Source organism: Prionailurus viverrinus, chromosome E3, assembly GCF_022837055.1.
Source record: "Prionailurus viverrinus isolate Anna chromosome E3, UM_Priviv_1.0, whole genome shotgun sequence".
Taxonomy (NCBI): Eukaryota; Metazoa; Chordata; class Mammalia; order Carnivora; family Felidae; genus Prionailurus; species Prionailurus viverrinus.
Genome location: NC_062576.1, coordinates 15762032 through 15783792, shown reverse-complemented (window position 1 = coordinate 15783792; position 21761 = coordinate 15762032). Strand labels below are relative to the sequence as shown.

At 43.7% G+C, this 21761-nt stretch overlaps 1 protein-coding gene across 2 annotated transcripts in view; it reads left to right on the top strand.

The window, feature by feature from the left end:
* Nucleotides 1–17754, top strand: part of TMEM248 (transmembrane protein 248) — a 38521-nt gene extending 20767 nt beyond the window's left edge. For both annotated transcript variants that reach the window (XM_047838742.1, XM_047838743.1), the window contains exons 2-7: nucleotides 5708–5884; nucleotides 9420–9705; nucleotides 11311–11461; nucleotides 12560–12743; nucleotides 14110–14253; nucleotides 15018–17754. In XM_047838742.1, the coding sequence (XP_047694698.1) occupies nucleotides 5708–5884; nucleotides 9420–9705; nucleotides 11311–11461; nucleotides 12560–12743; nucleotides 14110–14253; nucleotides 15018–15038 (963 nt within the window). In that variant the 3' untranslated portion in view covers nucleotides 15039–17754. The remainder of the gene's footprint in view (nucleotides 1–5707; nucleotides 5885–9419; nucleotides 9706–11310; nucleotides 11462–12559; nucleotides 12744–14109; nucleotides 14254–15017) is intronic.
* The last annotated feature ends 4007 nt before the right edge of the window (nucleotides 17755–21761 follow it).

Below are 21761 nucleotides of genomic sequence, written 5' to 3'. Positions count from 1 at the left end.
TATGGCGGGGAAGGCACAAGTAGTCTAGAATGTTTTCCAGAGTTCTGTATTGAGATGGGGATACAGGGGGAAAAGTTACACTGGCAGGAAAGCAGATGAGTTCAGTTTTGGACATGTTGTGGAATGTGTAGGTGTAGAGATAATGTGCTAGACACTTGGATATAGAGGTCTTAGGGCTGTAGAGAGCTAGTACATCTTCACAAGAAGATGGGGGAAAGTGGGTGAATCTGAGATCTATTTTAGAAAACGAGATTAGCTAATGGATTGGTGGTAGTGGGAAGGGCATGAACATAATTTAGGAGTATGTTGCAGAAATTTATATTCTGAAATGCTTATCTCAGAAAAGAAGAATAAAAATTCTGAGCTAAGATTCCATCTGAAGAAGTCGGAGAAATCAAACTGAGTAAACCCAAAGAAAGCAGAGGGAGAAATTATAAAAAACAAAAACAAAAACAAAAACATGTAGAAATTACTGAAATGGAAAACAAATTATTTAGACACAGTCTACAAAACCAAATACTGGTTCTTTGAAAACATCAATGCAATACAGCTATGGTAAGATTGGTTAAAAAGAGAAGGCGGCAAACCATAAAAACATTTGTAGTGAAAAAAAACATAACTATAAGTAAGTTAAAAATTGAACAAATCACAAAATAATACTGTGCCAGAAATATTAAAAACCAGTATCAAAGGAGTAATTTCCTAGAGTAACACATCTTACCAAAACCAACTCAGTAGAAATAAAAAACCTAGACTGGCCATCATGAAAATTGTGACGAAGCATTTAAGACAGCTCAACCAGATACAAAACCAAACAAAAACTTGGTGAATTCAGGTGGTCTTTTTGGTCAAGGTCTGTCAAGCTTCTAAGAAAAATAAAAGCTAATTTCTTACATATGTTCTAGAAAATACGTGTCTGCACAGATTCATTTTATGATACTAGGATGACTTTATCCTACTAGTCAAGGAGTGTATATAGTCAGGGAGAGTGTGGTCATGGCTGATCATTTTCTTATCTCACTTACAAATAGATACTGAAAGGTCTGAATAAAATTTAGCAAACATAAATCAGCAATGTAGTTTTAAAAAATCATGATTGATCATATTAAGTTTATCCAAGTGGAAATATGAGTCCGCATGAAAAAAATCAACATAGGTCACGTCAACAGATTAAAGGAAAAAATTTAAGTTGCAGATAAAAGCATTCATTAAAATGTAACACTTGTTTATAATCTGTTTGCATACTTGAAACAGTACTTCCTTAACTTAGTGAGGGGTTTCTTTTAGAAACCTTTGACATATACTGTATTTAATAGTGAAGTGTTTCCTTTAAAGGTGGAAATGAGGCCAGGATTTCTACTCTTGCCACTTCTATTCATCATTTCTCTGAAGATTCTAGTCAAAACCGTAAGAAAAATAAATGAAATAGGGGCTGGAAAGAAGAAACACTTACTAGCTTGTAGTGTGACTGTTTACATAAAATAAGAGAAGCTACAAATAGCCTAATTAGAATTGAAAAGATTTCAGCAATGTGTCTAGAATCACGATCAGTATACCAAAGTCTTTCTTATGTATACATTAACAACAGGAAATGTAATTTTTAGAAGATACTGTCAGTAATAGCAGCATAAATTAGTATGTTTTTGAGTCAAACAAGATGCATAAGAGAAAGTTTTTAAAAATTATTGAAAAAGAAAAGTGGACCCAAATAAATGGAGAGAGAGAGAGAGAGACCCTGTTCATAGATTAGGGAACACAGTGTTATAAAGATGTCATTTCTTCCCTAAATTAATAGTCTTTTTGGTGCAATTCCCATTTACATCTTAACAAGATTTTTCTGGGAACTTAACAGTTGGAACCTAAAATTCATATGGCAGAGTAAAGGGCCAAGAATAGCTAAGACAATTTTGAATAAAAATAAAACGGTAGACTTCTTGTATTAGAGAGCAAGATTTCATACAGGTGGGAGATACAGACATGGTGATGGAACGCAAGAAAAAGGCTAGAAACAAACCCACACACATATGGCAGCTTGATGTATATGAGAGACGGCATTACAAATCCATGGGAAATCTACGTTCAATATAAAACCAGGTAATGGAATTGGACAGTTGACCACCTGTGTAGAAAAGGACTAAACGAGAAACCTAGATTCTGGAATCCCAAATCAATTCCAAGTAGATTAAGAGACACTAAAAGTCAAAAGTGGAACTCTAACCCTGTAGAGGAAAGTAATGATAAAAATCTTTTTGACATGTAAAGATACCCAAATAATATATACATACACATAATCATAAAAGGCAAAGGTTGATAAATTTAAATACATTAAAGTCAAGGACTTACAACTATTGAGGAAATGTAAATCAAACCACAGCGAGATACCACCTCACATCCAGTAGGATGGCTCTAATAAAAAAGGTAATAAGTGTGGGTGAGGTTGTGGAGAAATTGTAACACACACGCTACTGGTGAGAATTCAGAGTGGGAGTTGCTTTGGAAAATATCCTGGCAGGTCCACCAAAGGTTGAACATGTTACCATATGAGTCAGCAGTGCCGCTCTTAGGATATATAGGACAGATCCAGCTAAGAGAAGTGGAAACTTATGTGCACACAAGACACATGTATGTTCTTAGCAGCAGCATTCATAATAGATGAAAAGTAGAAACAAATGTCTATCAACTGATGAATAGATAAGCAAAATGTATGAAAAAAATTTTCATACAATGGAATATTTGGGGCAATAAAAAGGAATGAAGTACTGGTATGTGCTACAATGTGGTTGAACCTTGAAAACATCATGCTAAGTGAAAGAAGTCAGGTCACCAAAGGCCACGTGTTATGATTCCATTCATTTGAAATGTTTAGAATGGGCAGATACATAGACGAAGTTCATTAGTGATTTCCTTAGGGCTGGAAGGAATAGGAGGTTACTGCTAAAGAGTATGGGTTTTTTTTATGAGATGATGAAAATGTTTGAAAATCAATTATAGCGATCGTTGCCGATCCTGTGAATTGAACTGTATATATTAAATGGCTGAATTGCGTGGTATGTGAATTATATCTCAGTAAAGCTGTTTAAAAAAATCAAGAACCTCTCATATGGCAAGAATACTGTGACTACATTAAAGAAAAATCCACAAACTTGGAGTAGTTACATACAACATAAAAAATTGGAAAAGGCTTAGTATCCAGAATGTAAAAAGAGCTCCTGAACATTAATAAGAAATAGACAAACATCTTAACTAGTAAATGGCAGTTTACCTAGGAAGAACCTAACTGGCTGATGAAGTGAAAAGATGCTCAGTTCAAGGGAGATGCGATTTAAAGTAATGATGAGGTAGCTCAGTCTGTTGAGCGTCCAACTCTTGATTTCGGCTCAGGTCATGATCCCAGGGTCGTGGGATTGAGCTCCGCATCTGGTTCTGCACTGAGTGTGGAGCCTGCTTAGGATTCTTTCTCCCTCTGTTCCTCTCCCCCTCTTGTGCTTGCTCTCTCTAAAATAAAAATAAAATAAAGATGAGATAACATTCCACATCGGTCCAAATCAGTAAGTTTACTTGAGAATATCAAGTGTTGGTACAAGTGTTGGGAAACTGAGCAAGCCCTTTCATTGCTGGAGGAAGTGTAGACCGGCATGGCTTCTTTGGAGAGCCGTCTGGTGTGACCAGGTCAGGTTGCACATGGGCCTACCCTGTGACCTACTTGTGTCAGAGCCACTCTTGTGCCTGCCGCAGGGCCCTGGCTGAGGCAACCCAAGAAGAATCTCGCTGGGCTCCTCAGTCCAGCAAAACGCAGCTACAGCTGCATATTACACAGTAGATAAATTCAGTAACTAGATCTGCATAGGTGAACAGATAAACTTCCAAAACCGAATGTTGGGTGAAAAGAGCAGAAGGATATAGTCAGTATATCATTTTTCACAAGTCTTCGTATGCAGTATCAGTAATTGTATCTGATTAGACATATACATGTAGTAAAAGTACACAGAACATACATGGTTGTTGCCTCTGGGGAGAGCACAAAGGATATTATTTTCCATCTTAAAGGATTCTCGTGAGGGCGAACGAATACACAGCCTGCCTTATTGCAAGTGGTTGCTGTTAGTTCTTAGGGGGTGTGGATGCATCTTTTTTGCTCTTAAATTTAAAAGCTATCACAGATTTTTTTTAGTTGCTTTGTTTAGTGTTGTAGTCTGTTCATGTATATAATTGCTTATGACATGTCAGATTGAGGGGCCAGGGACCAGGGCCATCACAGTGATCAAGACTGGCAAAATTCCTGTTGTCATGGAGCCCAGAAACCAGGGATGAGAGACAACACACAAGTGGAAAATTAATTATACTCTTGACTGGCACTTAACAGTGTGAAGGGACTAACGCAGGGTACTGAGAGGTGCGGGGGGGGGGGGGGTGGGGAAGGGGGGCTGACGGTGGTCAGGGAAGGCTATTGAGTGGAAACCTGTATTTTACAAAGAGCAAACGTAGAAAGTGGGGGGGGGGAGCACCTTCATAAAGGACATGTTCAAAAATTCCAGGAAGAATAAAATACTTAGGAATACATTTGGCAAAAAAAAGTGTAAATGTATACCTTGAAAACTACAAAACGTATTGGAATAAATGAGAGAAAATCCAAATGGCAAGGTTCACGGACTGGAAGACAATACTGTTAAGATGGCAGCGTTCCCCAAACTGACGTACAGATTCAGCGCAGTCTCAGATTCAGCGCAGTCTCCGGCCAGTCTCCGGCCGAGTCCCTGCTGACTTCCTTGTAGAAAGTGACAAGGTGATCCTAAACAATAGCAAGGCCAGTGTGGCCAGAGCGTGGTGAGGGAGGGAGCAGGGGAAGTGGTGCCACTTCTGGATCATGAAATCCTGTGGGCCATGGAGCTATCACCGATCTCATCCTAGGTCCAGTGGGAAGCCTTCGGAGGGCTCTAAGCAGGGGAGTGGTATAATTAAATATTTATTACGTGCCTCTCTGCCTGTCGCTGGGATGGGCATGAGTATGGCAGTGAACAGGACAGAATTGAACAAATAGAAGTCAGCCTTTGAATGGTAGGAAATGAGAGCATCCTCAGTTTCTTTTTGTATGTGTTGGCATGTATTTATATCATATTACTGACCTAGTTCCGCATTATCTTAAGTGGCAGTAACAAGTGCTATTATAATAGTGTTTATGGAAGAGTAAGTGTTCATTATAGAATAATTAGATTCAGATGGAAAGAGAAATGCATATCTTTCAATACCTTACTACTTTGACATAATGACAGTTCACATTTAGTGTTTTTGCCTTCTAGGCTTCAGAGTGGATTTATGATCAAACATTTCTCAAGTTCAGTAGTGAGTGACCTCATTACCCCCAATGCCATTTCTTTTATAGTTTTTTTTTCTTTTCTTTTTTTTTTTTTTTTAAGTTTATTTTGAGAGGGAGAGAGAGAGAAAGAGAACATGTACGTGCGAGCTGGGAAGGGACAGGGGATGGTGTGGAGAGAGAATCCCAAGCAAGCTCTGTGCTGTTAGCTGAGCTAGGCTTGAACCCACGAACCACGAGATCATGACCTGAGCTGAAATCAAGAGTTGGACGGTTAACTGACTGAGCCAGCTAGGCACCCCTCACCCCTCAACACCATTAAAGGAAACAACAATGGGGATCATAGGGTTTCTTGGGGTGAGTCAGTCCGTGAGTCTTCTGATTAATCCCTTTTAGGTGGAGCTGATCAGAATAATGTTCAACATCAACCCCCTGGAGAACCTGAAGCTGTACATCAGCAGCCGGCCTCCCCTTGTGGTCTTTATGATCAGTGTCAGCGCCATGGCAATAGCTTTCCTGACCTTGGGCTATTTCTTCAAAATCAAGGAGATTAAGTCACCGGAAATGGCAGAGGTATTGTATATTTTAAGTTTTCCTGTCAGGCTGGCCCGACCTTACCCAGTGGGAGAACACCCTTGCGCTCTCCACACACCTTTCTTTGGTGGGGACATTTTAACCCAGTGAGAAAGAGCAGCGTTTATTCACAATCTTTTGTCTTCCCTATGACTCACTTTGTTAGAAGGTATCTAGTTAGGTAACTGTTGATTTAAATAATGCCATCAGTTTCAGTTAGACTGTTTCAGCAATGAAACATGTATTTTGGAAAATATATTTGTAAAAATGTTTGTGTCAGGAAGGCCAGGAACTAACATATTTGCTGTTATTAAATTAATAATAAGTAATTTAAATTTATCTTAAATTAGCTAATTGCTGTTTTTGAAAACTGTAAATATTTGTTATCTTGAAGCCACATGTCATGGAATTTCTTTTAGCTGTACCGATAGCTTTTTCACTGCCAAAGAAGGGATGCTAAAGAAATAGAACACCTGGGTCTTATTTCCAAATATATTTGTCTTTTTTATTAGGCCGAATTTCAGTTATCTACAAACTTGCTTTCTAGATTTTTATGTTGTGGTCAGTTTAAATACATTATTAGGGTATTGCTCTTTAATCCTTAATCTAGGCATATAATAGTTTGAACACTCATAATACAGATCTTAAAAGGTGTATTTTTGCAAATACAAAGAAAACAATACAAAATCAACAATTCTTAACAGAAGTGAATGATAATGTACCTATTAATAAATATATTTTACATGTTAGAAATAATGCTGAATTAATGATACGGTGAATTTACTGGTGGATAAAGTTTCTTTCAGGACAAATGAGTACCTGTCATCGTAGATTCCCGGAGTTCCTTCTCTTACCCTTTTTCTTCTTGGGTGTGTTCCTAGGTGGGAGTAGGAGCGGGAGTGGGGGTTGAGACTGCAGCGTTGCCTCATTGTGTGTGCCTCGTGACCAAGAGGAGGGTTCTACCCTGTGTAATGGGGATCGTGGCCTTTTCTGCTCTCTGGTATTCTAGGTCCTAGAATACCTTGACAGGAAGGGCCACCTTCACAAGTGAACTCTTTCAGACAGTTTAGGTAACAAGTTTTAGCTATTTCTACCATGAAACCCTTTCAAAGAGTTTCTAACCAAGAAGAGACCTACTGGCTGGCTCAGTTTTCCCTCTTTTCTGACTCTGAATCTTTAAAGGTTGTGCAAATAGGCTGTACTCACATTAGGGCTGAAAATGAATATTCTAGTCAGAACCAGGGCTCCACAGCATCCTGGCATTACTTTTCTTCAGAGCCCAAGGCCATGTTGAACACTCAGCCAAGCTAAGTGATTAAGAGGTAGCCTGGATAATTAGTCTTTAATAATCAAAATGGAGCCTGACATTGGCTTTGACCAGCTGTTCAAAATGGACTTGAACTCTGCAGGAAAGCAGTGCCAGGATACTGCAGAACTTTGGTTATGATTAACTTAGTGCTTTTCTTTTCAAATGAGGATCTGAGGAATATGGGTGAAGTTTGGGGCTATGAGTCAAAAAACTTAATCCAGATTGTGCCTTCAGCTGTGGGACTGGAGAGCCCTTAAAGTTGCTCTGGGCCTCAGTTCCCTCATGTCTGGAGTATGAAGGGAAGGGACTAGAATGTTCATTTTCGGCTCTAATTTTCAGTTCAATTTCAGCTCAGGTCTCCTGAGTTTGTAGGTTTGGGGAGAACGTAATTTTATACATCGAGTTGCAGTCTTACTAAATACCATGCACTGATCAGCTGATGCTGTAAAGGTAGACTCACTTGACTGCTCAAGGATTGCTCAGATGGCTTTTTATTTAATGCAGCAAGGAAAAGGTTTTTTGAGAGGTAGCCTCATGAGGGGACGAGAGAGAAAGCCTCAAATTCGCCTCCCTGAAGGAGAGTCAGGGATATCAAATAGCATTAAAAAAAATTTTTTTTGATGTTTATTTATTTCTGAGAGAGAGAGCACGAGTGAGGGAGAGGCAGAGAGAGAGGGAGACACAGAATCCAAAGCCGGCTCCAGGCTCGTTGTGGGGCTCGAATTCACAAACTGTGAGATCATGACCTGAGCCGACGTCGGACGCTCAACCGACTGAACCATCCAGGCGCCCCTCAAGTGGCATTTTTAATCAGTGGCTAGTGTTAGAGTAATTGGAAGTGTAACTGGGTTTGTCTTCACATTTGGCACCTTTTTGTAGACTAATGTTGCTGGGACAGAGAAGTTCTGTCGGACAGCCTAGGTTAGTTTGTTGTCACTTTTCAGCCTGCGTTCATCTTTGCATTTCTGTGAAAATTAAAATAGAACCAGGTGGGTACTTTACTAGGTTGGTTTCAGTTTAATCATGACATAATCAGCTGTATGCGATTTTAAAATTGCTTATGATTTAAATCATCGGTACAGACCGTAAGAGAAGCCTGATAAATATCGTTTCCCTTCCTTTCTGAAATTGTTCTGTTTTAGGGTGGTCATGTTCCAAAGTCCATGACAAGGGGTGGGGGGAAGTACCACATGAATATTGGTATTGACTACACTTTTGCATTCTACAGAGAGAAAACAAGATGTATAGAATTTCCCTTTTGAGGAATTATTTTAAGGCAGCCTTATTTACTTATTTTTTAAGTTTTATTTATTTAAGTAATCTCTACACCCAACGTGGGGCTTGAACTCACAACCCCAAGATCAAGAGTTGCATGCCTTTCCTTCTGACTAAGCCAGCAAGACACCCCAAGGCTGCCTAATTTTTAAAAAATAACTAATTGTGGGGCGCCTGCTGGCTTAGTTGGTAGAGCGGGTGACTCTTGAGTTTGGGATTGTGAGTTCAAGCCCCACATTGAGTGTAGAGATTACTTAAAAACAAAATCTTAAAAATAATGGATTATTGTTTTGGCTAATTAAATTTGGATGAATGCTTTTAATTTTTTTTTTTTTTTTCAACGTTTATTTTTGGGACAGAGAGAGACAGAGCATGAACGGGGGAGGGGCAGAGAGAGAGGGAGACACAGAATCGGAAACAGGCTCCAGGCTCTGAGCCATCAGCCCAGAGCCTGACGCGGGGCTCGAACTCCCGGACCGCGAGATCGTGACCTGGCTGAAGTCGGACGCTTAACCGACTGCGCCACCCAGGCGCCCCAAATGCTTTTAATTTTTAATTTTAATTTTTATTACTTTCATTTAAGCTTTCTTTTCAGGTTTGGTTCTGAAGCTAGATCATTTTCTATAAGTATGTGCTATTTTGGTTTGTTCTCTGCACAGTTTCTTGAATAAGTTGGTTTAATCTCCTGGTATATTTAATATCTCATGCCAGTTAAGAATTCATATTTTAGATTGTGAATATGAGAGTGATTTGGAAACCCCACTGTTACACCAACACAAGAGGCTGATGGCTGTATTGTCATTGCTGTTTTAAATGAGTGACTCAGAAGTGTCATTCCCCTGCAGCCCTGTGACGCCACACTGGAGGGTCGTCAGGTCGTGGCCAGATGGTGTGGTGGCAGCACTTTCCGACTTTCTCACACTTACTTCCCTCTATTGCATTTTACTGCAGGATTGGAACACGTTTCTGCTGCGGTTTAACGATTTGGACTTGTGTGTATCCGAGAATGAAACGTTAAAGCACCTCACAAATGACACCACGGCTCCGGAGAGCACAATGACCAGCGGGCAGGCCAGAGCGTCCACCCAGTCCCCTCAGGCCCTGGAGGATTCAGGCCCAGTTAACATCTCAGTTGCGATCACCCTAACCCTGGACCCGCTGAAGCCCTTTGGAGGGTACTCCCGCAATGTCACCCATCTCTACTCGACCATTTTAGGGCATCAGATTGGACTTTCAGGTGTGTGAGTGTAGCCATTTTCCTTCCAGATTTTCTTAGGCAACAACTCTTCGAAGACAGAGTATTAGTAGTATGTGGTCTTTACTCATCAGACTATTTTTATTTTTGCATGTCTCCCCTTTTCTTGAGTTTGAACTAAATGAAGTCAAGAAGGAACTATTTCTACTACATCTTCACTTAAAGTGTTTGGTATGTAGTAGGCGCTCAATGAAAGCAGCCGAGAAGCAACTTTAAGGCCTCGTTCTGGTTTTAATACTTACAAGCACAAATTTTTATTCAAGTTTCTCATCATGGAGTTTTCAGTACATACTATAAATATTGTTATTAGTCTACAAATATAAATATTGTTATAGTCTACAAATTTTTGAATGCCTACATTAGCTCAGCCCTAGCTGCTGAAAATAACTAGAAAAAGGCTAAGGTCTGGTCTTGTCCAATTGGAATTTTAGGATTACAGAAGAGACAAGGATAACATGAGTTAATATTCATCAGGCACTTAAAATAGTTCGTGGCACAAAGGAAATGCTATATTAAGTGTGTGTTAAGTAATATTAAAAATTAACAGCTAGGGGCGCCTGGGTGGCTCAGTCAGTTGAGCATCCAACTCTTGATTTTAGCTCCAGGTAGTGATCTCACAGTTGTGAGATCAAGCCCCAAATTGGGTTTCGTGTTGGGTGTGGAGCCTACTTAACATTCTCTCTCTCTCCTCTCCTGCCCCTCTCCCACTTGCGCACCCTCTCTCAAAAAATAAAAAAAGTAAACATCTACAGAACAGTGAGCACTGCCCTTTGACCAATAGTGTCCTCTGACCATAACAGACTATTAAGTGATTCAGGAGAGTGTTGAGGAAGTAGTGGAAGCTGGGATAATTAGGAAAGGCTTCGTTGCAGAGGCCTGGACCTTAGAAGAAGTATCTTTGGTTCTTTGTTACCAAGAGCCTCTTAAAGTCCTCAGGTAGCTTAAAGTGCCTGGCAGCCTCCTGCTGGTTTTACAGGCGAGAGCTGCTCCCGTGGGACTGAGGTGAGGGTGACTTCTGGGCATCAAGTGGACCTTCCGCTGTGGTATCAGAAGACCTTCATTTTTGTTTAAGCTTCTTTAGCCCTTACCAGTTCCCTGCCCTTCCTTAAGTCCGTTAGACCTTCTGATCCTCAGTCTGCTCCTACGTGAAAGGGGAACATCAGTACTTCTGTGGTCACGTTCATGGGCTAATGGCACACTTTACGTGAAAGAACACATACAAAGGCAATTTGAAAATGGTACGAGTGCTGTTCACGTGCGAAAATAGTGGTGATCGTGGCTCACCCAGCCCCCAGCTTTCCAACTCAGTCACTGTGGGCCCTTGCCTGACATCTCCAGGCGCTGGCAAACAGCGGCCCCTCTCCATTTGCCAAGCTGTGGCTCTACCAGGTGAGCAGGCCTCAGAGCCTGGCTCAGAACTCTTGTTCCTAAAATCCCACAAAGGCAGGTGTGTTTCTTCTGTGGGCTGATAGGTGATTCCTGGGTGGGTTTGGTTCCAGGATTCATTGAAATCCCAGAACATAACACATATATGAGTTCTTACCTTTGTTTACCAAACACCCCCCCACCCCGATTTCTCTTTCCTAGGCAGGGAAGCCCACGAGGAGATAAACATTACCTTTACCCTGCCTACAGCCTGGAGTTCGGACGACTGCGCCCTTCACGGTCACTGTGAGCAGGTGGTGTTCACAGCCTGCATGACCCTCACAGCCAACCCCGGCGTGTTCCCCGTCACCGTGTAAGTGGCTTCCTGGGCCCAGTGGTTGCGTGTCACGAGCTCCATGTACCAGAGTATGACTGGGGCACTTTAGCAGCAGACTCTCAGGGTGGCTTCCAGTCAATTACTCTGTAGGACTGTCACAGCCAGACGTGGCTGAAGGATTATTTAAGTTGACTTTGGAATCTTACAGGTAGAACTTCTGCATAGAAGTATTAAAGAGCGAGTGAATCCTTCCGCAGGTGGTAAAAGCATCTGGTTTTTGTTACATGTTCTTAGGCTGCCTTTCCTGTTGGTAGAAGCGTGTCACAGAAAAGATAAGTAAGAGCTGATCCGTGACCAGAATGACATAATGAAGCTTCCCGAAACGTGAAGTTTTGATCTCTGTTATTCAGAAGGAGTTATTTTTTAAATCGAGAGCATAAATGAATCTTATTTTCTGTGAAATAGTTTCTGTTGGTGAAATTTCTGCTTCGAATTTTTTGCATGGCTATCAGTGTTACCACTTGGTCTTTTAAGGTTTTTGGGGTTTTTTTGCCTCTCCTTTCTCTGTGAAGGATATAACGATCTATAGATACATAAAATACATAAGATGTAGCCTATGTAAAAGAATTCTGTGATGAATCCTTTTTTAAATAAGAATAGTTATCCTGTGATTTATCTATTTGAGACATTTGGAGATTGTAGGACAAGAGCAGGTAAGTTAAACATTTGCTATTGGCTGTGTTTAACCAATTATATATAATATAATGGAGTCGTCTGTGCATAAAACTTCCAGTTGTGACTAAGAATTTAGATAATTTGAGAAACTGGGCTTAAAAGGAGCAAGTGTCTCTTTGGCTGAGTCGTATGCGAGAGAACCGTGTTGACTGACCTGCGGAGGCAAAGGTCTTAACAACCGGCCTCGTGAATGTGACATGCCGATTTCTTATTCCGTGTTTAATAATTTTTTAGAAATCTGTGAACGAAAAACATCATGTGATTTTCCTTAAATGTATGTCTCTTATCTCTCCTTTCCACGCGTGTGGCTGTGCTCAGTATTGTGCCGGGGCTGCGGGGGAGACACAAGGAACCGTCTCAGGCCACTGAGCACGTGTCTTTGCCATTCTTCCCCTGCAGGCAGCCACCGCACTGTGTTCCTGACACATACAGCAATGCCACGCTCTGGTACAAGATCTTCACGACTGCCAGAGATGCCAACACAAAATACGCTCAAGATTACAATCCTTTCTGGTGTTACAAGGGGGCCATTGGAAAAGTCTATCATGCTTTAAATCCCAAGCTTACAGTTATTGTTCCGGATGTAAGTGAGGAAAGTCGTGTGTGTGTCCCTGCGTCTGAGAACTACTAGCGTAGGCCCTCTTTACCTCGGTGGGCTAGCTTAGCTCATGCCATTCTAGATTTCCAGCTGGGTCGGGAGACTAGAGACTTGGGGAAATAGGCCACCTTTTTAGCTAACCAGCCCTGCATTTGTTGCTCATTTTCTGCGCTGCTCGGCTGCGGTTACTCGTTGAGCAGCTGTCGTGTGCCCGACCCATGGGGGTGACGAGAGGTGCTTATACCGTCTGCTCAGTCACACCGCCACTCAGAATATTTGGTTAGCGTCAATTTGAGCAAAATAAATAAGTTTGGAATTTAGAAAGGTAGAAGTAAATAGGAGGAGCTGAGTCTTTGGCCAGATATGGAGAGCTGGAGAGGATCTTACTTAATAAGGAGGAAGACCAGTGGATCTGGACCAGTGGGTGGGAGGCTCATTTAGCCTCCTGCTTAGACTTGAACCTGCTTTTAACAGACTGCACAGGTTATTGTAAACGCCCTTACTTTTGTTCTGGTCACTATATGTCAGGTGGGTTTCTTTTCTTTTTGCCTGGTCCTTTTCTCTTACATCTCATTTTATCAAGTTGTAGAAGTTGGTGGGCTGGGGCCCTGCAAGGAGTCACCAATGGAGATCAGGCTGGATGCTGGGCAGAAGCCAGGTTCCAGAAAGATGCCTTGCTGAGGGACACTGTAGGGTCTTTGTGAAGCAGTGTGTTAGGAAGGCTGGTCTCCCACCTGATGATGTGTTTATGCGATGGAGCCCAAGGCTTGATGTTTCAAGGCCTGGAGACGTGTGAAGGAAAAGGGAGGGAAGCATGGCTGGGACGCGGCAGCTGGCAGGCCTGGTGACTGACTGCACGTGGGAGGTCAGAGAGGAGTGAATCAGGGACTTGGAAAGGGGGAGAAAGGGAGAGGAATGAAGCTGCCCAAGGGGAGAAGCCTTCCTGGTGGGGGAGTGACAAGGAATTAGGAACAGAGTCTTGGGCTGTCAGCCATGTGACCTGAGGGCAGTCAGAGGACTCAAGAGAAGGGTCTGGATTAAGGCCTCTGGTCTCTGGGAACTTCAGGGGTGGGGGGAAATGGGGACAGGGCATTCTTGGGTTCCTGGGCAGTATAGGAGTGCAGAAGCCAGGGCAGGGGGCTGCCTTAGGAAGGAGTGGGTGGTTCCAGGAATACCATCTTTACTTAGATCCAGCTTTAATAGTTTAGAAGAGAAAAAGAGAAACCTCGTTTCAGTTTGAGAATTCAAGTTTAGGCGAGTCAGGAGGTTATGAACCCTGTTTCCAGAAACCCAGCATTAAAATCTTCCAGTAACTCAGTGCAGATGTTTCTGGTTTATTCTCTTCATTTAGGATGACCGTTCATTAATAAATTTGCATCTCATGCACACCAGTTACTTCCTCTTCGTGATGGTGATAACAATGTTTTGCTATGCGGTTATCAAAGGCAGACCCAGCAAATTGCGTCAGAGCAATCCTGACTTTTGTCCTGAGAAGGTGAGCAGTGGGTGGGGTCTGGCCGAGATTTTGCTGGAGATCTCTGCAGACAGGAAGTCCCCACTTAGTCCCCGTTCCATTTATTGTGGATGGCACCTTTCCACCAGAGAAATTAGTTACTGTCTTTTTTTTTTTTTTTTATGTTTGTTTCTTTTTGAGAGAGAGACACATACAGACTGCGAGCAGGGGAGGGGCAGAGAGAGAGGGAGACACAGGATCTGAAACAGACTCCAGGCTCCAAGCTTTCAGCACAGAGCCCAACATAGGGCTCAAACTCACTAGTTCGATTAGTGAGACTCGTTCCTGTCTTTTTATCAGATGTAGTCTACTCTCAGCCTAAATGATGATTTTGGATTTTCAGTCGTATACCCAAGCCTTAGCTGGCAAAAGGTACTGATTGGGAATTGTTCTCAAAGTCCTACTGGAGAGTAGCCGACCCTGAAGGGCTGTTTCCTCTCGGTTTCTATCGGCTTGAGAAATCCTCTCCTAGAATGCTGATCAGGGTTTGAAAACTGTTAACTCTGTCTCAGCATGGTGGTTCCACTAGATCAGCTACTTCCTGCAATGGACTTTGAGATTTCTCTTCATTCTCTGCCAAGTGACATTGTTTTCTTAGGGATTTAGTAATTCCCCTGCCTGATCGATGCATTCCGTATGGCTCCCTGGTGTTTGGTTGGGGACCCGAACTCAGTAAGAGTACTGGGCGGGGCTGAGTTACCTGGGCTTTACCGTGTGACCGGATTGCTCCTCCTCTTCTTTTCTAGGTGGCTTTGGCTGATGCCTAATCCCACAACTGCCCGTTTTCTAAGAGAGACTGAGAGAACCATAATCATTGCCTGCTGAACCCAGCCTGGGCCTGGACACTCTGTGAATATATTATCTTGCAATGTTGGGTTATTCCAGCCAAAGACATTTCAAGTGCCTGTAACTGATTTGTATATATTTATAAAAATCTATTCCGAAATTGGTCCAATGATGCACGTGCTTCACACTGGGTGCAGCGGGAACCCTTCAGCCTCACCTGTGGACTTGGGATGGTTCTGCGTAGCGCCAGAGAGGAGCGTGATCTTACTGCTGGGGAGCAGACCATGCTGTCTTTGCCAAGGTCACAGGGGCATTTCATTGCTGGTGGGGTTGAGGTTTGCTTTGGTTCTTGTTTCAGCCCGATATGTACAGAACGTTCCAAACAGTCTGCACCTTCGATATGATACTGCATTTCCAAAGCCACCAATCCATTTTGTGGATTTTATGTGTCTGTGGCTTAATAATCATGGTAACAACAATAATACCTTTTTCTCCCTTTTGCTTGCAAGGAAACATACCTATCTTTCTTAGTTTTTTGTTCGGTTTGTTTTTTTTCTTTGAAGAACAAGTAAAATAGTCACATTTTAATACTACTCTAGTTAGGACAGACTTGTGCTTTTATCTTGAGTAAAGAGTTAAATATTTAAAAATCACCTACATGGTAAAGATCTAAGTTTCATTTTCCACATGGATGGTGAGGAACCTGGTCTTGTTTGAGTTGAGTTGGCACAGAATGTGCCACTGTCCTTTTCTTCTCTGTTGTCCGTTCCCTCCTTTATAAAAGTTAAAGCAGTGTCCTCACTCAAAAGAGCTTAAAAATTAAGTAAATGGCTCTAGAGTAGAAATTAGCTGTTCTGTTTTCTGGAGTGCAGCTGGCAGTATAGAGAGACCGATGATTCAGTCTCATAGTTGTAAAAGAGCTTCTTCTTTGAAGAGGGAGTGGATTTTTTTTCTTCTTTTTACTTTTTGCATATGTTTTTATGCAATGAACATATCTTCAGAAGGAAAATGGCAGCTCGTAGATCAGTAACGTGGAAACAATGCCTGTGAAATTTGAGGAAAGGACTTCTGATTTGCCACGTATCAGGAAAACCCAAAGCATTTTTCTTTCCTGTGGCATTTGGATGATCTAAATCTTTTATCCCTTTTTCTTTCTGCTCCTTATTTATGTTTTAAAAAATTGTGTTACTTTTTCTAGTCCTTTGTTGTTTCTTGTATTCTTACGGTTTTTCCTTAATAGCTCTTTGCCTTAATAAGTCCTTGTCATTACTGACTTCTGTGTTCTCCTGAGCAACATTATGTAGCAGAAGGGCCATTAAAACCTTAGACGTGACTCTCAGCACTTTTTCCCCTGAACTTCAGGTCTGTAGTCTGTTCCCAATTAGAATTAGTCCTGCAGTCTGAAATAATTGGCCTAGAACATTTGATCCCAGGCATTCTTGAATGGAAAACAATTGTGGGCTCTTACTGAAGATTATTAAAATAATCACTGTAGTAACTTAATATGTTAATTCCCCCCCCTTTTTTTTCCTTTTAGTACATTTCAAGTGTAGTGATCATACTTGTCTATCCAGTTTTTTTTATGAGTTGCTTACATGATGCATGGCTAACCTTGGTCCTTTAGTTTTCTCTTTAGAGACTTTGAGACTTTTATGAGACAAGATTGAGAAAGAGCCATTTGGCTTGGCCTTCAGAAACATCAGTATCATTAAGACCAACAGATTTTAGGTTAAGCTGCTACTGAATTGATAAAATCCCCATGAAGTTGAGTTACAGGGATAGATTTATAACTGGCAGAGTAACACAAAAGGAGAAAGACAGGTGGAAAACGTCAGTTTCACTGGTTTGTTCAGTCCAGCTTGTTGCTAATGTTAATTACACTTGTTTTAATAACAGGGAATGGCTGGAATCTCTAGCCAGGGGAGGAAGGACTCTGTTAGGCATGAGGGAAGGAAGTGCCAAAAATGCCTGGACAGTATGACTTGTCCATGAGGCCAGGACACACACTTAAAAAATCCAGCATTCACTCTAGCAGGTAATTCTCAAAGATCTTCTAGAAACCTAGAGTCAGTCAGGCGTATAAAAGAAAGCGGGGAAGAGGAGAGGCCATGGGCCTGGGTGAAGAGGTCTAGGAACCGGAGAGACTTTCATGGAATCTCAGGAAGTCCAGAGTCCTGTTAACATCTGGGCACTTGGAGACAAGGCCCAGTCCTCCGCTGCGTCTTGCTGGGGGACCCTCAGAATTAGAAGAGCGTCCCACACAGGGCCCACAGGCCATTCTGAGTGACCCCGCACGGGAGCACTGGCGCGTCCTCAGGCATCTTGGACTGGAGGTCCAATTAAAGGTTAGCAACTTACTATTAAATGGTTGTTTCAGATCATATTGATCTCTTTCCTTTTTCCTTTTGTGCTTTCACTGTATGACTTGAATCAGTTTTGATTCTATTTGTAAGTTTTTCTCGTCACTAGGAGCCTGCCGTTTCGGTTGCATTTTCTTTGGCAGTCTGTAGGGATTCAGTATCCTGGTTTTCCACCCTCCTGCAGGCGCTGTGGGCTTAGAAGGGCCGGCGGACCCATCTCACTTACCTTGCTGCATGATGGTCAGTAGCTGATCTGTTACGGCATTTACTCCCAGATTCATTTTCTGTGTTTGAAATATGTGCATATGTGCTTTACAGAATAAAACATCTGAGTTTATTTGCCGTGTCTCTGTTTTCCTCCCATCTGATGGGTGTTTTCTAAGGGAAGAACATATGTGATCAGTTACTGGGGATGTTTTGCAACCTGTTTTCTCCACGTGTCGCTCATCGTCAGGATGCGGGGTGGGCCGCGTCTCCTACTAAGCTTGGCCTCAGGGAACATACAGGTCTTCTCCCTGAGAGTACAAAACCTCTTTGACGGCCCTGGACCAGCAAGTGCCCACAGACTTGACCCAAATCCTTTCCAGAAGTGAGTAAACTAAGCAATGGAGACCACTGCGGAGCATGTGAGTAGACATGGGGATGTGAAGACGCCCTTCTCAGTTACATAAGCCCTTCACGTGCACTTGGCCTGAGTCACCACCAGAAGCAGACGCCAGCCGCTCTGCCTTCTCCTGTCACAGAGCTCCCCGCATGTGCCAGACACCCTGTGCCAGGACGGCGCATCCCCTACAGTTATTTGTGGAGCAGCTTATCAAGGGAGATCGTGTTCGCTAACGTGAATTCTTCTCTTCCCCGATGGGCGGAGGCTCTGTGGACCTCCCCTCCCTTCCCGGCAGGCTCCAGGGTCACAGAGGCCAGTCTCTAGGCACTCTTGAGGCCAGGACCATGTTGAACAGGATGCCTCAACAGTCCCATTTGTTTCTACCTCTTCACCTCTCCTGCCTCGTCTCTCTCACAGGCTGCGCGCTTCGTGCCCCTCACTGCTCTCCCCCTGTACTCTTAGATGGCATGTCCTGCTTCATCACGTGTGAACAAGAGTCCTTGGTCAGTAAGAGCTCCCATCTTCCTTCTGTCCGCTCCGTGTAAAATCTGACCTGTGCTGAGGCCTCGAGTCAAGTTGCTATTTTATTCCCTGGCAGGCACGCTGCACCTGAAGCCACTCAGACTCACAGACCAGCAAAGGAGCACAGGAAAGATCAGAATGAACGCAAAGACCAGAGGAGCGGTGTGGAGTCCGGTCAGGGTCTTCGTGAACTTGCCCAAACTTCTCTCTTCATCTGAGAGAGCCTTTTTCTTCTTCTTCTTCTTCTTAGCCTGCAAAGACCCCAGACTGGTGCCATGCTAGTTGTTGATATTATGGGTGAACTAGGGTGGTTTGACCACTGTGAGAATAGATGCAAGTGTGTGGACTGTGTCCCAGGGGAAGAGGGGATCGACTTGTTGCATCACTCAGTAACAAATCTTTCTCAGGTTCTCCTAAGTGTCCTCACTGTTCTGGGAGCTGAAGGTGCTGTAGCACATGGACAAAAGACTGGTCTTTTCGGCCCTTCTAGTTGGGGAGACAGTTCACGAAAAAGTGTAATCTAATGGCAGACAGTGAAGAGATCAAGAGGGTTGCAGGGCAGAGGATGATGGCTCTTCGGGGGGCCCCAGATGGCATCTTGGAATAGCTGAGGTTTGAATGCACCTGGGAATGGGAGCAGGGGTTGGGGTGGGGTGGGAGCGTTGGATGCAGAGGGTGGAGCTGCGACCCCGGCGCTCAGGGACCCCGGGCTCATTGCCGCATGGAGAATGGGGGCCCGTTGGGGATTTGTCCACCTCCCGAGGACAGGGTTCCCCCAGGCTGCTGCTACAGTGGCCCCGTGGGGCTGGTGTGCCAGAGGCTGTGCAGGGAGATGCCGCACCCCTGGCTGCTCCAGGAACTGAAGTCCGGCGTGGCAGCAATGAGCCCCGGCTCCAATTCCCACATGCCCTGCAGCTTTGGCCAAGTGGCTTAACCTCTCTGTGCCCCAGTTTCCTCATCCATAAAATAAGGATGATGGCACTCACTTGAATGCAGTGAGAATTCATCAAGTTAATACCAAATGCTTATTTTTTTAAAAAAAAATTTTAGTGTTTATTCATTTTTTGAGAGAGCGAAGGAGCGTGAGTGGGGGAGGGGCAGAGAGAGAGGGAGACAGAATCTGAAGCAGGTACAGGCTCCGAGCTGTCAGCACAGAGCCAGACCTGGCGCTTGAACCCACGGACCTCTAGATCATGACCTGAGTGAAGTCGGATGCCCAACCGACTGAGCCACCCAGGCGCCCCAATGCCAAGTGCTTAGAACAGTGTCCAGCACTCTGTGAATGTGTGTTCCGACGAAGTGGGGAGGGCGGGTGTGCAAGAGTTGGGCTGGTGGGTCACCTCTGGCTACCTGGGGGTAGAGGAGAACTGGGTTTGCCTTCTCTGGGCCGTGGGGCTGCCTGTGCCCTGGCTTCTCACTTTTCAAGGATGAGAATGGATGCCCGGAAGGAAGTTACGTAATTGAAACAAACATCATGAAGTGATCGTTGCTCCCGCCACGGATGACTCACGCCAATATTTTTAAATTTTAGTGTCTTCTATTTAATTTAAAAACTGAGCTTGACCACTAAATTGATTACACGGCCAAGTAATGGAAAGCAGACTGCAGTTTCAAAACCACTGACCCTGGATAATTTATGAGCGACCTCACAGCTGAGAGATTTCAGGGTCTGAACTCCAGGATTCTAGCTATCAAGAATTCGTTTTGTCATTTTGAGAATGCCTTACAATCTCTCTGCCTCTCAGAATTTGGGAGCCTGACCTCTTGAAATCACATTGGCCACGCCTTCATTTTAATGATGAAGTAGCCCTTAATCTTTCAAAAAAGTCATAAAAAAGAAGAAAGACACACAGAAGGGGCTGGGGAAGACGCTTCGAGTTCAAACCTGTGTGCCTTTCAGACATGATTCCTCTGCCCTTTCATCTCCAGCCTGGCCACTGGATCATATCCTGAATCTGGAAGACTCTCCGTCTTCGGTCCGTGTCCTTCAGCCGAATCTGGCTCTCTACCCTGCGCCACATCCATGCCCGTGTGGCTGGTTCACATGTCTCATCCACGTAGGAGCTGGGGAATCCACCTGTCCCTGACACGGGGGTTCCTACTCGGCACACGTGACGGACACTGCAGCGGTCTGCCAGCTGGAAGGGCACCCCTCCCCTTCCCTCTTGTCCAGAGCGCCCGTTCCAGGCGCTGCCTGACTGCTTTCCTGCTCTAGCACCACCTAGGGGGCCACTGGTGCTGGGGCAGCTGCAGGCCACCCGTGGACACACCGAAGAGCAGGACCAAAGTCACACGGCATCAGGGGCCCCTTGGCCCCTAGCACATTGAGCTCAACCTGATGAGGCCTAACCTTTTTATAGATTTTACTATCCTGAAAAGAGAGTATCATTTACCAACATGTAATTAAAAATAAAAAGGGGGCGCCTGGGTGGCGCAGTCGGTTGAGTGTCCCAACTTCAGCTCACGTCATGATCTTGCGGTTTGTGGGTTTGAGCCCCACGTCGGGCTCTGGGCTGACAGCTCAGAGTCTGGAACCTGCTTCGGATTCTGTGTCTCCCTCTCTCTCCCTGCTCCTCCCTCGCTCGCGTGCTCTCTCCGTCTCAAAAATAAATAAACAAAAAAAATTTTTAATAAAAATTAAAAAAATAGAGGACGGGGTGTCTGGGTGGCTCAGTTGGGTGAGCATCTGATTCTTGGCTTTGGCTGAGGTCATGATTTCGTGGTTTTGTGGGTTCAAGCCCTGCGTCCGGCTCTGCTGGCAGTGCAGAGCCTGTTTGGGATTCTCTCTCTCTCTCTCTCTCTCTCTCTCTTCCTCTCTGCCTCTCCCCTGTTTCTCTCTCTCTCTCTCTCTGTCTTGAAATAAATCAACATTAAAAAAATAGAGGACTAACTGAAATATAAATAGAAGGAAAACAACGTGTAATGAACTCAGCTGCATCTTAAGTAAAGGCCTGGGTACAACCTTTTTTTTTCTTTTTTAAGAAAAAAAAATTTAATGCTTTTTCTTGAGAGAGAGAGAGAGCAAGTGGGGGAGGGCAGAAGGAGAGGGAGACACAGAATCCGAAGCAGGCTCCAGGCTCCAAGCTGTCTGCACAGAGCCCAACCCAAGGCTCGAACTCACGAACTGCGAGATGATGAATAACTGACTGGACCACCCACGTGCCCCTGGGCACAACCTTGAAGTGATGACAATGGGATTAGATCCTGTACCCGTGAGA